The 18,708-nt window shown below is 38.1% G+C and overlaps 1 protein-coding gene across 1 annotated transcript in view; it reads right to left on the bottom strand.

The window, feature by feature from the left end:
- Positions 1–18,708, bottom strand: part of LOC139738791 (testin-like) — a 269,128-nt gene that overhangs the window by 69,666 nt on the left and 180,754 nt on the right. The window contains exon 3 of the mRNA XM_071649430.1: positions 1,057–1,237. Within this exon, the coding sequence (XP_071505531.1) occupies positions 1,057–1,237 (181 nt within the window). The remainder of the gene's footprint in view (positions 1–1,056; positions 1,238–18,708) is intronic.

Raw genomic sequence — 18,708 nt, 5'->3', positions numbered from 1 at the left:
TAAATTCCCTAGATAATCCCTGCCAGTCAGTACATGCATATGTACCAAGTTCCATGAAGATACATTGAACCATTTGTGAGAAATGTGATATTGCAACATTTTCACCTAACCTTTGACCTTTTGACCTTTGACCTTATGACATGAAACTCTCTCTGGAGAATATTTATGCAGTAGTACATGTCTACACTAAGTTTCAAGAAAATAACTGCGGGCATTGCATAGATATGGGGAAATAGCAACATTTTTAGCATTTGACCTTGACCTTTTGACCTTTGACCTCTTGTCAATGTCACTAAAATCTACTTAACTAATTGTCCCATCATATATCATCCTTGGACCAAGTTTGGTGAAAGCTGCTTCATCCAGTTTTGAGTTATCACGTAAACAGATAAATTTTAGGATTTGACCTTGATCTTTGACCTTTGACCTCTGTCCGATTTCACTGAAAAACTAATCAAGTAATTGTCCCATCATACATCATCCTCCAACAAAGTTTGGTGAAATTTGCTCCATACAGTCTTGAGTTATCGCGTAAACGGATAAATTTCATGATTTGACCTTGACCTTTGACCTTTGACCTTTTGCCGATTTCACCTAAAATCTAATCAAATCATTGCCCCATCATACTTCATACTTGGACCAAGTTTGGTAAAATTCCAGTAAATATTACTCAAGTTATCGCGTAAACGAAAGCGGACGGACGTACGTACGGACGTACGGACGGACGGACGGACAACCCGAAAACATAATGCCTCCGGCACCACTACGTGGCGGAGGCATAAAAAATGAAACAAAACCTGGAAGTGGCACCGGAAATATTAGTTGCTCCCCCCCTTTACAGAATTCCTGGATCCGCCCCTGTGGACTGTATAGTTTAGTCCTCGTAATCATGTCCCTTTATATATGAGAATCACAAATGACTATTAACCCATTGAGGACGGACTGATTTTGCTGCAACACGCATTTCCCACAGATACTTGCCCGAGTATACTTAGGACTCGTCCTCAACGGGTTAATGGAGGTTCAACTACCTTTGGAACCAAGGGAGGGGCTTACCTTGGAGACAGAGAGTCCATTGGGGACCCATGAGTAGCCCAGAGCCAGAGCCTTCTCCTTGGTCCTCTGAAGCTGAGCATGGTCCTCAATGGGAAGATTTAATCTCTCGAAGACGGTAACCAGGTTGTCATGGATGAGGTCATGTTCATCTCGGCTGCAGTGGCAAGATGCACATGTACTCCTGCCGGCAGAGAGAAAGAACGTCAAGACAGATGAGTGGCAGTTTACATCATCGACAGAATATGAAGAAATTTTGGATGGAAATGGGGTCATGTCACAAATGTGGTTCAGACAGAATGGCAATAAAGTGATTGCCATGATGTAATGTTGAATGAATTAATAAATACCTGTAATCTTTGTATTACAAGAATACCTGTAATCTTTGAATTACAAGAATACCTGTAATCTTTTTATTACAAGAAGATCTATGACTTCAAATACCACAGGGTGAACCCTCTAAATGCTTCAAACAACTGAAAATACAGTGAGTAGAAGGAAAGTCATAGATTCCAGAAAAAACTAAGTTTCTACACACATACATGTACACCTGTACTACACATGGTGATAATTTTGCACATTATATCAACCCGTTGAGGACGGACTGATTTTGCTACAACACGCATTTCCCATTGACAAATGCCCAAGTATATTTGGGACTTGTCCTCATCAGGTTAAATTACCACTCACGGACCTCTTCATACCTATAAAGATGATTATTTCCTCTGTGTTTTTTTTTTTTTTTTTTGCTGCACGCAAGAATTCATCAATTTTTTACAAAATAATTACCACTGACTAATCATCTCAAAATTACGCATGCCTTTTCAAATCCACAATGAGGATTCTTTGCTTGAGCGACCCTACGAGTATTTCAAGGGACTATTCACTCTCCCATCTCAAAACTGGATTCTTTTTACAGAATGTTCAGGGCACAAGTTTAGACACATCATGTATTCAGTATCCACATCAGCAGGATCTTCCATATTAAATCTTATAACAGGTTTGACCATAAATTATAAAACACAGTTAAAACAAGAGACCCGGGGGTCACGCGCTCACCTGAGAATCGCAAGTTCACCTTCCATGCATTCTTGCAGACTCTTACCTGAGAACACTGGAAACTTATGGTAGGGGTAGCTTTGAGAGTGGGGGCATGGAGTCCATTTACATATTCCATCACACTGGTAAAAAATACCTACCATGTACACCGTACTTTATAGAATGTTGGATTATGCAGCTTGGGGAAAAAGACTTTAAGCCCTATCACTTTTGATTAGAACTAGAGAAAAATATTATTGAATATTCATTAATTTAGGAGGTTTGGACCCCCTGGCGCCCCAAAGGAAAGCATGGTGCCCATTCCAACACTTTGAAATCTTATCCCCATGGGAATGCTAATTGCCAAGTTTGGTGAAAATCCATTATGTCGTTTTCAGCAAGAAGATGAAAATTAAGACCCGCATTTGGACCCCCCCCCCATCCCATCCCGCTTCCTTGGGTCCCAAGGGGGGGGGGGGGGGTAGGGCACCCCTGATTTTCCCATGAACAAACTTGAAACAATAGTCATCAATATACTGACTCATTGTATCAAATTAGCTCAATCACTTCTGGTTCCAGAGAAAATCAGTAAAGATTCCTTACAGGAGGGGGGGGGGGGGGATAAGACCCCCTGAGGCCCCAGGTGGGGCATGGTGCCCATTTGATTGAATTGAGATTCTATCCCCCTGGGGATGCTACCTGCCAAGTTTGGTGAAAATTTGTGATAGGGTTATCAAGAAAAAGATGAAAATTTACAATTTCGGTCCAAATTTAGGCCCCCTGGGGCCCCCAGGTGGGGCGTGGTGCCCATTTGATGGGAATGGGATTCTTTCCCCCTAGGGATGCTATCTGCCAAGTTTGGTGAAAATTTGTGATAAGGTTTTCAAGAAAAAGATGAAAATGTACAATTTGGGCCACATTAGGACCCCTCTTCACCCCCCTCCCCTGGGTCCCAAGGGGGGCAACCCTGATTCTGCCATGAACAAACTTGAAACTACAGTCATCAATGTACTAATTCATAGTATTAACTTAGCTCTATCACTTCTGGTTGTAGAAAAGAAGATTTTTTAAGATTCCTTAATTTTTTGGGGGGGGGGTTTGAGCCCCTCTGTGGGCCTCCCAGGTGGGGTATGGTGCCCACTTGAACATATTGAGATCCTATCCCCCTAGGGATGCTACCTGCCAAGTTTGGTGAAAATCAGTCAAGGGGTTCTCAAGAAGAAGATGAAAATGTAAAAAGTTTATGCACGATGCACGACGGACGACGGACGAAGAGCGATCGCAATAGCTCACTTGAGCCTTTGGCTCAGGTGAGCTAAAAAAGAAAAAGAGTGGTAGGGCCTACTACTGATTGATGAATGTACATTTTAATGGTCTATGGGCATTTTTCATCTTGGGAATTGTTCACTGAATACAATCATCTGTATTTATCCTCTTGGATATGATAGAGAATCCAAACAACGATCAGATTAGATTTTAGCATTCATAGTATACAAAACATAAAGCTTATTCAGACATCTGATTATCATAAAACATTAATCAATATGTGACTTCAATTGATGCAAGCAAAAATATGTCACAAACATGAAATTTCAAGTTCATTATCATGAATTCACCTGTATCTGTTACTTTCATAATTTCTGGGATCAAACAACTTGGCCCAAGGTAGGATTGTATACTTGGTACAAAGAATTACCTCTCAGATTTACTTGAAATCCACAGTACTTAAAAACAGAGCAGTAAGGTGACCACACTATACCAAGCAGCAAGACATAAACTTACTGCCTTTATTACTGGGCACATTTCACACACTACTCTAATAGAACTGTACGTGAACATCTCTTCTAGGAGAAGAGCGCCCTCTGTAGTTGAGACATCATGTTTCAGCATGCACTTGCAGATCTTTCACCAAAATCAGATCATCTTGTGCAGAAAACCTACACAAGTTTGTCTGAACTACATACATTAAAGGAATCTTATAGTTTTGGTTGAGACCTAACTTCAGATTTCTAAGGTGGGTCCCACCTTTTATCACGAACGCTTTGTTTTACTTTGTTTTTGGACATCTCAGCCATTCCACAACCGATTTTCATCAAATAAACTTTGAATCCCTCCTAGAATGGCATGCTCTGTACTATTTCATTCTATTTCATCTGTAGTTAGAGATATGGTAATTTTGGCTTGCAGTCTCAACATGGCAAATAAATGGTCTTTTCTGTAACCCATGATGTAGGCATCATGGGTTACTAAAGAAATATAACTAAATAAAAGTAAAGATATAAAGAATTCAATTTTGATGAGAACAAACTTAGTGGTTTGTTGGAGACTGAAATCTATTTCATATTCTGAGGGACTGCATGTACTAACATAGCTTCACACAAGTCATGCAAATTTTGAGAAAAAAGTAAAGTATTTGATCATCCAGAGGTACAGTACTAATTTTACAGAAACTTCTCTTTCAAATTTTGGAGCAGAATTCACTTACATGCCAAAACCAAAACCAAACAGTATCAATGTCTCTCTCTCTCTCCACACACACCCTGGAACAAATACATATGAATAAATAAATACTCACATAAATAAATGAATGAATGAATAGATAGATAGATAAATATATGAATGAATAAAAGACAGATAGATAGATAAATGAATAAATGAATGAATGAATGAATAAATGAATATATAAATACATAAGTAAACATATGTTTAATATACAATATTAACATGTAATTTGTAAGATATAAAATACGTAGGATTTCTATTGAAGAATTTCTGCCATTTGTTTATCGAACTGTTTGTTTTTCATTTCTTTTGATCATAGTACATTGCTATGCGCAGTTGAGTACACATTCTTGTAGTAACTGTGCAATATGAATTCAAAATTACTATTCTTATCATTATTACTAACACACACACACATATAATTATAATCTATACATATAGAAATAATAGATGTCAAATATATCTCTGATTGGAATTTGTTTTTCAAGGGGTAACACCTCGCAGATGGACTTGCTCACATACATCATTACCAGCCATGGTCACACTGGCAAAAGATCAAGAAGTTTAAAATCTTGAAGTTTTGCCAGTGTAACTGCAAACTTCCCACTTAAATTTAGAAATTTCTTCTTCCCCTGAACACTCACAACAGGAACTTGGTACACTCTGTCTTCTTTGCTGTGCATGCACACCAGTGACTCTAACTTTGAGAACTGAAACATTGAGAAGTTAAGCCAACAGTGTGGATGGACAAGCAAGCTTTACAAAAACTTCCGTGAAGTTTAACTTTGCAATCTTTTGCTAGTGTGACTGCGGCTGCTTTTTCTTCCGAGCTCCATGCCAGATACTGAGTGTAAAGTAGGACCATATTTCTCACCACTGCCCTGATTCCACATCTCATGGCCAAATATACTGGACTCCTTATGTATACTGACTCAGATTCTACCCGTCATGTTACCAACAATCAATATTTAATTTTAGGTATCATTCCCTATCAATTCTAGGGGTTTTAATCCTATCCTATAAATCTTCAACAATAATTATTTCTCATACCATGTCTGTTGCATCACTTTCTTTCATGCCCTAATGATGAACAAATTCTTATTTCCTATTTGTCCTCTAGCTTTGGTAAGGTTTTTCCTTCTTGTTCTCCAACACATACCCATAGTTTGTGTTCTGATTGTCAAGTCTTTAGTTCATATCTCCATGTGCTGTCATTTATTTGACTCTATTTTTATGTAAAAAGCAATAAAAAAAATCACAACAAGCACAAATTTTCTTTTAATAGCCTGGACTCAGGTGGCATGACAATGACACCCTCTGACAATTTGGAAGTTTTTAAAATTGTTACCTGTATCTGTTTCAAATGTAAGACACTAAAACTTTTATGCAACATACGCATAAGGGAATCACAGTTAGAGTATTGAAAATACCATACAGAAGAAGGAAGCTATGGCATTAGAAAATAATTTCTTTGTTTGCTAATTTATTTATCTACTTTTTTATACATTTGTCTACTCATTTATTTACTACTAATCAATTCATTTTCACATGTGTTGTATGATAGCTTTGCATTCAACTTGAATTCTACTTGACTGCTCATTTTTTGAAGAAGCGGCACTTCAAACCAGTGATGATTAATTCTGTATTTTGAAGCATTTGTCTAGCGGTGAAAGGAGATTTGGGTGAAATGAGCAATCTAATTTGAGTTGGAGTAAAACAGATTGCTGCAGGCCTGAGCGGTTAAGTGAAGGCTGATAGCTTGGTATGCAGTCAAGCATGAAGGCAGACTGGACTAGGTTCTCAGTTCTACCTCCTCACTATTAATCCACATAATGAGATTGACTTTCTGTCCAGAATAGCAATGAGAGATTGGAGAAGGTTCCAGTCTCTGTGATTATAATGGTAAGTACAGAAAGATATAGGAAATACTGTTACAAATTTTGGGATTAAATCAGTCTCCTTCAAGCTAATGCTCCAATCCAATTATTTCAGAAGATTTCATGCTACGCCTCCTTCCTTCTCTTTGCCACATTTAAAAGCAACTGTGACTGTAACAATTTCAGACCGGATGAGATAGGAAATCTGTTTATATGTTAAGAGCTGAATCTCCCAGTTTGCAACGTGGTGTCCACATAAACAGTCTCATGTGCTTTACAACAGCAACAACAACAACAACAACAACAACAACAACCCAAATAAACAAACAAACAAACACAAAACAAAAACAAAAACAGGCCTCTTCAGCATCTCTTTATCATAAGACATGTGATATACATGGCGTAACATAAGATTTTGTAAGATTATATAAAATCAGTACATCTACTGAGTTTCTGTAAATTTGGGGAAATTGCAAGAAATGGGACAGAGATCATTTCAGGACATTGCTTTGACTTACAGTAAATCTATGATTATTCTTTAGTTTTGGTTAGATATAGTATCACTTACTAGCTCACTGGCATACTGAAAGGTACTGCTTAACAGAAAGATAAATTGACTTTGGCTATGACTACACCTGGTGAAAAGTTTATGTATGAATATGCAAAATTAAAATGGTAAGTGCATTAGTGAGTAGTAAGTAGGTAATCAGATAAATAAGTACTATCTTGGTGTTATCATTTCTTTGTGCTGATGATAGTCAGGTGTACCTTGGTCACAAAATATCTATTTCAATCTGTATAAACATTCCGTGTAAGCAAGAATTAAAGTATTCAGCATCATGAACACACCGTGCCTTTAAAGCACCTACCATAGCACTCTCCTACACTGCACTAAAACCAAGGCACACTCAAGACACTACATCTCACTGTGGATGACCAATGAGAGCTGGCTTCCTTGCCATCATTAGACTGAATCAATCAAGTCATCTACAGAGCAAACTGGACTAATTGAATTCATGTACAATCAATGCGGTATCAATCTGCATTCCGCTCTCTCCATGATTGCTTGATTTCAGGCAAGCTGAGAGGGAAGGATGCAATGTTTGCATCTCCCCAAACTTACTCGGCAGGCGAGGAAGGGAAAAAGCAGCTACATCAAGCTGGAATGAAGAGTAGCTCAAGTACATCAGTGGTCGTTTTCTCTTATCATATCACCACAACCACTCCAACCTGATGACTCACAATACATTACTGCAGCCTACAACATGCGTATAAGAGACCTTCTGTTGGCAGAGGCTACATAGACACATTGCAAGATTACTCTCTTTGGATTGCAAAACTCAATACCTGTAAATTATATAAGATAGAAGCCATAATAAAATGACACTTTTAATCTCGTATTCAAAAAAAAAAATCTATACTGATTTCATCAAAGTCATAAAAATATGCATTGAAAATGGAAACTTTGCAATACAGTGTGATCACATACATCACAGAATCAATCTAAATGAATTAAACAACAAATACAAATAGACACAACATGCAAAGACATTGGTACATACACTTATCTTCCACCTGAATTAATGAGCATGATTACCACTGAGGGTTTGAAAATATAACCCACTGAATAATACTTACAGTGAATGGGAAAGTGTAAATGTAATATAAATGCGGCAGGAATGTAAGATATGTAAGAGTGAATGTCATCAGAGACTCCAACTCTCCCGTTTTCGTAAACCCATTTTTGCAAAATCTCCCGTTCTCCCGTTTGAGATTTAATTTCTCCCGCCCTGGCTCTGTGTCTCCCGTTCGAAAGGATTTCTTACTTATTGCTATTGTATGTTGCAAAAAATAAGCCATATGTAGCACCAGAGAGCATCTACAACCCTGGGAACTTCGCGCTTCGCACACATCAACTTGGAGTCTCCTGTTTGCTAGGGGTTTCAGGCGGGAGAATCTCCAGATCAGAAGGTGCTTTGGGTTGTAGTCTCTGTGTCATGCAAATTCTGAATTCTTCAATTTAGAGTTTAGCAGAGTTAGTTAAGAGAAAAATGTGAATACACATTAACTGCATGAAGTGTAGCTATAAAAATAAAACCACAAATGTTATCATTGATAAAACACTCATAAAGGAAAGCTGCAAACAATCAGGCAGTATGAATTGGAGCACAACCTAATTTTATGACTATATATGCCAGTCATCATCCAACCTGCCAGCCCTGTGAATTGGACCCACAACACGGACTAAGCAAACTTCACTTTTATTTCAGGTAGAAAGGCTGCAAACTCATGAATCAGCCTCCAAGATGTGTGAGAATTTAAGGAGTGAATGTACCTCTATTTGCAGGACAGATCTATGCTCCCCTGTTGACCAGCTTTAGCTCCTTAGCCCACACGCAGCAAACCACAAAGGTTTGCCTAAACTGCCTGCGCAGCGACCTATTTTTACTTCCTAGGTCCCCCTGGAAATACGGTTTCAAACTGGAGTACACAAACCCTGCACCTTCCTTCAAATTTGCTTGATTAGTTTACATGTGGACTTGTGAGACCCAGGCAGGCTGCAAGCCACACGCAGGCACTTCAAAGAGAAACGTCATCACAGAAATTCTGATTGAAATGTAATGTGACAATTGCAAAAACATTCAAGGATTGAAAAGGAGAATGACCCAGATTTGAGTCTCCTACAGATTGGATGTCACTTGGAAAATCAATCAAAACAGAGTGGGGAAATACTGCGGCTTCTTTTACAACACTGAATGGATGCAAAGTAATGTCAGACTGAAGCTAAAATTGATTTTTGTCAATACCAAAGAGCGATTTTCATCAAAGACAAGGTCACATTCATTTGAGAGGTGATACCAGACTCATGCTTACTAGAGAGAGAAGTGTTTTTACAGCCAGACATATCCATTTTATAACATATCTCATTTCTTCTCTTCATACTGATTATGCATTTGAAGCAAAAGTCAATAAATGAATAATTCATCTCATTGACTGAAAGACATAGTCAGTTTTTACATGTAACAGGATGTCGTCTCAGAAATACAATAAGATAACTTTTATGGAAAATGACAAATCTTGCATTTACTGATGAAATAGGTTCCCTTTCATAGTACTTGTTTTCAAGACATTCATCCACTTTGATCTGTTTGAACTTGTGAATGTATCAGAGATACAGTCTAGAATTTGATTAATAACTGAACTCTTCTTTTTTGAGGGTAAAAGAGAGATGCTCCAATCATAAAGTTGAATATTTTCAAGCTTCACTTTAAGTTCTCAACTGTTTATCTGAAAAGTAAATGTAAAGTAGAATTTAATGTTTACTGCTGTTATGGTTGAGTTCATCTATAAATGAATTTTGATGAAATTCAAGCACTTTTATCCTTACCTTCAAGAGTATATGCAACAAACTTTCAAGAATGCAATACACTTTCCCACGACACAATACGAACAGTAACCTACTTTCAGTACAGTGCGATGACAAGAGCACTCTGACACTATTAAGATACAAGTGAGAGAGAAAGACACAGATAGTAAGAGTGACAGAGGGTGAAATAGATAGATAAGAGAAACAGAGAGAGAGAGAGAGAGAGAGAGAGAGAGAGAGAGAAACAGAGAGAGAGAGAGAGAGAGAGAGAGAGAGAGAGAGTATGTGTGTGATGGGGAGTTTCACAAATTCAAAAAGTAAGGTTTTACAACATGATAGTTTGTGTATAGAGATAATCACTGTGTGGTATTTCATGACAACCAGGATATTGACCTGAAACTAATGAGTAAGAGTAATGTTGTAGTTATAGAAGCACACAAAACTGCAAATCATAGTATGTCTGTCTTGTGGAAAAGTACTGTGCCTACCATCACACTAGTTGGATAGATATCAGTACATGGGGTCTACAATTCAGCTGAACACACTGTATGGAGGAAGGTATAGCTGTCCTGAACCCTCCCACCTGGACTCACTTCATGCGCACTCTACATGTTAACACACACAGTGACCTCTTTACCTACAGAGTATTTCTCTTCCATCAAAAAATGCTTCATCATTTGATCAATTTGTGAGTAAGAATGAGGTAGCACAGATTCCTTGTAATTGATTGGAAGCATGCTCTCCAACATCCCAAACTGGACACAGCCCTAGGGGTCAGTGCTATACTTCCTCCAAGCAACTCTCTCTGACACTGGGCATGCAGGCATCTCATGAATATTCAATGTTCTCTCCGTGCTTATGCGGCTGGTCTGGATGAATTTCTCTGATTGGATTCCCATCACACGACTTTGTCACTTAGCACGGTGTGTGTGATAGCAGGACTTACATGAGATTTCTACAACTCTATGGCTTCCTTTTCCAATCTTTGACATGCAGCTTGTTGCAAAGATCCTTTGATTCCAATCCATACAAGACCTTCTGACTTGGTTGAAGCACACATTCCTTTTAGTCCTGCTCACATTTTGCTTTGACTAGCTCTGAATGGTTTCACTGATATCCCAGTGGGTTAAATTGTCTTTCTTTTCAGCAGGCTGAGCATTTCATAGCATCATATTAGGTACCATGATCATTTTCTTTTCTTTTTTTTTTCTTTTTTTTTTTTGGGGGGGGGGGGGTTAGACTTTGACAAAGCCCATGTAACAATCAAATTTAAGAATGATCCCTTTCAGAAATGTTCTCTTGCACATACATTTAGTTATTTTTTTTTTAGTATAAAGCCAGCATCTATACAATTGTAGCTGCTGAGCTCTCAACCAGTAATGGGTGTCAAAAGTTCTTCACTTTCAAAGGAAATCATGGACAATAAAAATATCGCCCTCATGGATTATGTGTGAGTCATACTTTTACACACTACAGTCAGCAGTTTCTATACCCAGGACTAGGACCCAGGTGAAAGACATGCATTTAGATAGACATCATCCTACCTGTAATAGATATCTAAGGTAGATGTGAGTATATCAGAATCATAAGGCATGGTGTAAGACACTTTCCTCTCCCCATGTACATCAGGTGAGGGTGTCCATGGTTTAGAATTACCTCAATCAGATGTGTCCCTCCTTGGGCAGAAGGCATTGGTGTCTTTAGGGACACCAGTCACAAACAGTAATGCACCTCCCACACAGTATGGACAGAACAGAAATGACCCCTGCTCTGCCATCTGAATATCATTATGAAAATGTAGCCCAGCTTATTTTCTTCTTGTGCATACATGATTTTTTTTTTGCTTCAAACGACAGCATTCAAATCTGTACAAATTATTCTAATTCACTTTCCTCTCAAAAACAAAGTCTGCTAACTACCTTATAAAGAACTATGTATGTTGTTCCACAACACACTGCATGTTGCACAATGCCATCACTTATCAGGGCTGCCAACATTCACACATCAAACTCAAGGAGATTCCAGAAAGCTTTTGAGTATAGTTTATACACCTCAACTGGCAAAACTTTGACTTTTATGACTCCTAAGTAAGGGGGGGGGGGGGCGATGAGCAATGGTATAAAAAGAAAATGAAAGAAATAAGTGGAATGTCCAACATGTGAGACGACAATGACACATAGTGATATACAGCCCAGATTGTGACCCCCCCCCAAAAAAAAAATAAATAAAAAAAATAAAAAAAATAAAACGAACAAAAAATGGGGTATGGAAAGGGCGTCGGCCCCTAAACTTAAGCAATGCCAATATAAGTATTAAAATGTCAACTATGGCTTGGAACTGCTGAAAAAGTATTTAATAAGTACGCATTTTACATTTACTGGAAGAGGTGGGTGGTAGGTAGGAAAATTACAAATTATTCTGATTTTGGTAATCATTTCTTGAATCCACTTGCCTGATTGCACATATAAAACTAGAAAAGCACTCTGAGAGCGCAGACCTCCGCCAAGCATGCAGCTCATTTCCACCACTGATCTTGTTCTTCCACAGAGATATCAGTGATTTCCACAAATACATACTTATAGCATTGTGTGCTGAAAGTCGCCCGATTTCCCAATATAGAAGCCTTTGTTACGTCATAAACCCTCAGCTGCACGGCACGCCTCGCCCTAGCAGAAACTAGAGCACACACTTTAGCGCACGCATGCAAACCTCAAATACGCGCAGCCTGAACTCCCAAGTTCATTGACCCTACCTGCCAAAATATCAAAAATCCTTCTTAAATTCCCCAAAAATTCTCGGATCACTACCAAAAGTTAATCGTTGTTACTTGTCATTCTAAACCTTTCCTGCAAGTTTCATCCCAATCCGTTGACTACTTTTTGAGTTATTTTGCACACGGACAAACAAACAAACAAACAAACCAACGGTAACGAAAACATAACCTCCTCCCTTGGCGGAGGTAATAACAACTTTTGGTGCAACCTATAAAGTTACAATGATGAACTGAATATAAGTTGGCCTTACCATAAAAATCAAGAAATGTAAAAAGAACATCACACTTCTTTGTACAAAAATATTCAAAAAAAGTAAATGAAATGTAACATTCCTTTGTTAATGAACACCTAAAATAAATGAAACATAGCATAACAAAAAGTATAGAAGTGTGCTTTATTGTAAATCTCTAACACCAGAATTACCATTACACAATGATATTTCATATGACTCTCCAGATATCCACAATGTGATTAGACCTTTAATCACTGAAAATTCTGATATAACCTTATAAAGAGTCTAATCCTTTGATGATTCTCACATTTCTATCCGATCAATTCCTCAGTCAAACCCTTTGTCTATCAACTATTTGCCACTAATGTTGATGTTATATTCCTGCTACACCATCACCACAAAAAAAAAAAAAAAGTTTATGGAGAAAAGCAGCTTGCTCGCACATGGGTTGTTGTCATGACAAACTTAGTCTGGGTGACCTTTATCAGGAGACAGGGTTGATAGAGTGAGGATCAGTGGACGCTTTCTCCACACATCCCTCTGACTGTATAAGATGTCTGCTCTTTACAACATCAACTCAACCAGGATATATCCAGAGGATCTACTGAAGTGCCCTTCAAAAGACAACCTTTGCCTGACAAAACACTAAAAGAAGTCACAAATATCCATTAAACACACATAAAGAAACAGATCCGTGACCAAGTCAGGACTTGGGGTTTCAATGTTTAAAAACCATTTCCCCCTTTACTTATTTACACCAGCTTTACGGTAGGCTGACATGTTTCCATGGCAACAAGCCTACAGTATCATGAAGCAATGAGATTTGACTAAAGGGGTAGGCAAACAGGATAGCAATGCCTTTTTTAAGGGGAGGGGTTCATATCTTACATGAGGAAAAGAGTGAGGCAGAGTTTGAGGTCATGATTGAACGAGGTGATAACTGGTTGCTGGGAGAGAAGGGTGATTTTGAGAACGCTCTTGGACTTATCAGTTAGGTTTGCTTTTGTACTCCACTACATGCAGATAAACATCAGCTTGTCCATAATCTAATCATGTTACATTCCTGACTCTTTTGCTGACTATTCCACATTACTCAACACTTGATGATGATTCTCACTAACTATCTACTTGCTGCTGTTACTCTCTATCAAAACTATGATAAAATATTTCTTTAAAATTTCTGCCATCTATTGTTAACCTCTCTGTTGCTGTCTTACTTATCATTTTGCAGATGAGATACGCAATTATTGCTGTAACTGTTCAAGCCAGAAGGCACATATTATTTCATTCCAGAAATAGAGCAAACTCTTTTGTTACAATCATCACACAAATATAAAATGTATAACATAATGCAACAATAAAAATACAACAATGCAAAATTGCAAAGCAAATGCACCCACATAAACACACACACACATATACACAAACACAATTACAAACCAAACTGCTGCAATTCCAAATCACTCCAGCACAGTGATTGTGGACATGATATAGACATGAAAGAATGTGTTTTGGTGGCTCTCCACGACTGTTGTACTTTGCTGTATGGAACATTTTATTATCATGTATCATCCATGTTCTAATACCAGAGCTATAATCTCCATGCAGCATTCCAGCACCACTTTGGGCCCAGGGGAGAAGGCTGCCTCACCTCATGGAGGTGCAGACCATAGTAATGCTGAGCTTCACAGGAACATTGCCAATTTTTCTGCTACTAGCCTATTGGCACAAAGATAAACACCCTAAAAGAACATATCACTGGCATGAACCAGCAGTTTACTGTTATTGAAAAATCTGTGGAGTTCAATGCTTCTAAGATCTCAGAGGTGGAAAGATTGTGCAGCGCTCTGAAGAAGGACATTGAAAAAAAAAAAACAGATGAAAAACTGACACTTATGGAGATGTACAATTGTAAGATGAACCTTCGCTTCTATGATGTACAGGAACAGCAAAACGATAACATCATTGAGACACTCTAAAACATCTTTGGTGGCCTTGGAATCGATGACGGCAGAGCCAGGAACATCAAGTTTGGAAATGTCCACAGGCTACTGGTTCATTGAGATCCTGCTCAGAACAGCGAGGAGATACAGCATCACCACGCCCTTCTCCTATCATCACTAAGTTGATCTCCATTACATGCTTGTGGCTTTTGGTGCTTTTCAACAGCGCCAATGCCAGAGAACATCACTGGACCAGCAGTCATCAACCCTTTTGTGCATCGCTGTAGAAACAGATCTACCGCCACCACTCAAGGCCCGTTGGAGATTCCTAGCACAAATAGCATACTAGTACAAACTGAGGAAGGAAAAAGGTCTATCAATGAGAATTACGTTGCATGGAGCCAATATCCTCCTCCAGAGCAAGGAAAAGGGCACAGCAACTTGGAAGTCCATTCGGGAATAGCAGGTATCAGGGATAACACCAAAAAACTGTAAACTGCAATGTAGGTTTCACTTGTCAGGTACAAACAGGTTCAGGTTTAGCCACACCCATATCACCCAGTGTAGTTTTGATATTATGTAATTCTGTTCAACTTGTACTGATTGAAATGTAAATAATGCAAAAAAAAAGTATGACTATTCATTACTTGTTAACCCGTTGAGGGTGGACTGATTTTGCTGTAACACGCATTTCCCACAGACACCTGCCCGAGTATTCTCGGGACTCGTCTTTAACGGGTTAAGATGTGAATCTATCTGCTTTAACTACGCAGCTAAACAATAGGTATAGGTGGAATCATCAAATGGTATGTTGTGATCTCATCCAGCCTGTATGGAATGGGGAGGAACTACTTTAGGTTTTAAAGCCCAATTCAGCAACCTGTACTTAATATTATCTCAAATGTGAAGAATCCTTCACTGTTTTCCTTTATCGATATGGCCAGTACTAGTGTATGTAGTACGCATATGAAATTGCAGGTTAATTGGGCAGCAGAATGACATTGAAAACTGCCTTGGTCTTCAAAGGTTTTCTAAGATAGGGAAAGAAGCATTCTGTTAGATAAGTCATTAATATTATATGACAGGGGTGGGGAGTCGTCTGGATTTCATTCATGGTTATAGGAGCATCATTTTATTAACATTTTATGTAGGCCTACTTTTTCTGTTGTAGGACGTAGGTTTAGAATACAGCTACTCTGCTCTCTTCAGTTTTTAAAGGGATGGGGATAAGATAAATTGTATAAGGAGGGAGGGATTTTATCTAAATTTGTGCGGAAATGTGGCATACAAAAGGAACTATTTTTGTTATGACGTACAGTAATACTAAATTGAATTGCTGTCTTTTATATTATTTGAATGGAAGTGACTAAATAGCATTGAAAATGAATGAACAGCAATCCTTATTCATTTACAACTACACAGGAAAGCTGAGTACCTTACCCTTTTGTTCTATATTCATTTTCATGTTAGATGATTATTATCATTCTCAACATAGCTAACTCACTGCAAACTGGTATCATTTACTCTCTTTTCTTTCTTTTTTAAGCACACTACAGCATATCAAGAATTTAAAAGCAGGAAAAATGTATGTATATTAAAGATAATTGTGTGTGTGTGTGTGTGTGTGTGTGTGTGTGTATGTGTGTGTGTGTGTGTGAGTGTGTGTGTGTGAACAGAATGGTTAGCAGGAGGTACAAGTTCTATGCCCATTCATATGATCTGCTGTACGTGCCATCTCAGCATGATATATCATATGTGACAGGCATAGTGAGCAGAGTACAGGAAACCTTCCATCGGCTCCTGGCTTACTGCTGGCAAGCACAGGCAGATATCAGCTAGAAATGCTTTAGGCAACATGTCCTCATGGATCTATTGCAAATAAAGCCCTCTTTACATATAGTACATCATGGGATATCTGTAGACTTTCCTCAGAAAGCCTAAGAATATTTTATTGACATACATGATGGGTACTATTAACCCACTGGGGACGGGCTGATTTTGCTACAACACGCATTTCCCATAGACCCTTGCCCGAGTATACTCAGGACTCAACCTTAAACAGGAATAAAAAAGAAGCAATATATCTTCATCATGTCCTTAAATGCATATCTCAGCTACCAGATATATATATATTCAATACATTTCCTCAAATCCAGACTTGGACAGAAAGAAATATAGGAGCAATTTTCCCTTCATTACTTAATATGTACTTTTAAAGTTAGTAATTTTTGCGAGAGTAAGTTTTTGTGCGCAGCAACATAAGATGAATTTTGTTTATTTTTATTTCATGGACAATCACAACAATTGAGCCATTTTTTTCAAATGCCTTGCCACTGCCATGGTAAATAAGGCCTCTAGCAGGACATACTTCACTACAAAGCAACTGGTCCACATTACAGCAGCAAATTTACTTATGCTACAAGACTAGTAAACGTAAAGACAATCACAAATAATTAAACAGTAACTCCCTTGAGATCAAAGATATGAAATGATATTACATATATGACAAGCATAAAATTCCAAAGCATATATTTTTGTGCACTAGTTATGCTAGTGCAAAATACAAGAAAATTTCCACACCACAAAAATCGGTCACGTTTACAGTGATACTATTTGCTCAAATCCAACCACGTTCAAAACTGTGTTCAATAAGTGTTTGTCATTATGGTCAAGCTCTAGACTCATTTGACTGTATCTGTGCATCTGCTGTATGCATAGAAATGCATGGCATATAACAGAAGGAACATAGATGTATGGTAACATCCTTAGGCAACCAATCTTAATGACACTCAAAAATATCTGACAAAGAATTCAACAAAGCAATCAGCATCACCTAATTCACAGCTTGATTTTTACAGTTAGCCCTAACATGTCCTCAATGAAAGACGTGAATCAGCTTGTCTTGCTGTAAATGTACACTAACTTTTGACCCCCTAACAAAAAATGGAATGATAACAACCTTTATACTTGGATCCTTTCTTGCTATATAATGTTAATACCATGTCAACTGAGACATAGATCATGACTACAAGTACAAAGCAAATAATTCTTTTAAAAGTCTCTAAAACCTGTAATATATGAACGTGATTCACAATATTAATACAGAAATGCATTACTGTAAAAGCAGAAATTTTTGTGGTACATTAATTTTTGCAAATTTTGCGCTACTTCTGGCTAGCGCAAATTCTACAACCAGTGAAAATATCTTCCCAAATTTCTCTACACATTATGAATGGGTTGACAATTGCGCAGCGCAAATTCAACAACCTGCGAATATGGTTTTGAGCCGCTCAGCACAAAATATTAATCGTGCAAAAATATTGACGTTTACAGTATGTCATTATCCTGTTGAGTTTCGAGAATAGATTTACTGGAATTTAGCACTTGGCAAAGCAAACAGAGCTAAACAAAGGCATATCCCAATATTGTGACACTCGAGATAACTTTGCTGCCCCAGTCTCGAAATTGAAATGCATTTTGTTTTACACAATTCCCTTTTATATTTATGTATTCACACTTTCTGCCATCCTACCAGTCTCAGTAGTCTCTTTGACACTAGACAGACAGACATCCTGAATGATGAGAGTAATATCTGCAAACTTGCAATGATTGGTAGTGCTTCACTGCAATGTCAGATTATGTAGAGAAGGAAAGAATCACTCAGCCAGTCAAGTTAAAGTTCGTTTCAGCCTTACTCTCAGTGTATCAAGCTTTTGACCCTATGGAGCATCTTGGATGAAGTTAAGTGAGGGTCTGAGGGATATCACTCAAGAATGTTTGTCCAAGTGAAGTGTAATGATAAACATTATTGCACCAGGAGTTGGGATAACAAGCATTGCCCAAGATTAATAATAATGATCTCGGCTCAAAATCTTTGCAGAACCATCGTTTAATGTACCATTCATTGAATTCTATTCTTGAT

The sequence above is a fragment of the Diadema antillarum genome, unplaced genomic scaffold, assembly GCF_040938485.1.
Source record: "Diadema antillarum isolate AM-2024a unplaced genomic scaffold, OU_Dant_1.0 seq00000768_RagTag, whole genome shotgun sequence".
NCBI lineage: Eukaryota > Metazoa > Echinodermata > Echinoidea > Diadematoida > Diadematidae > Diadema > Diadema antillarum.
The sequence above is the reverse complement of the archived record's forward strand: the minus strand, read 5'-3'. Positions and strand labels throughout refer to the sequence as shown.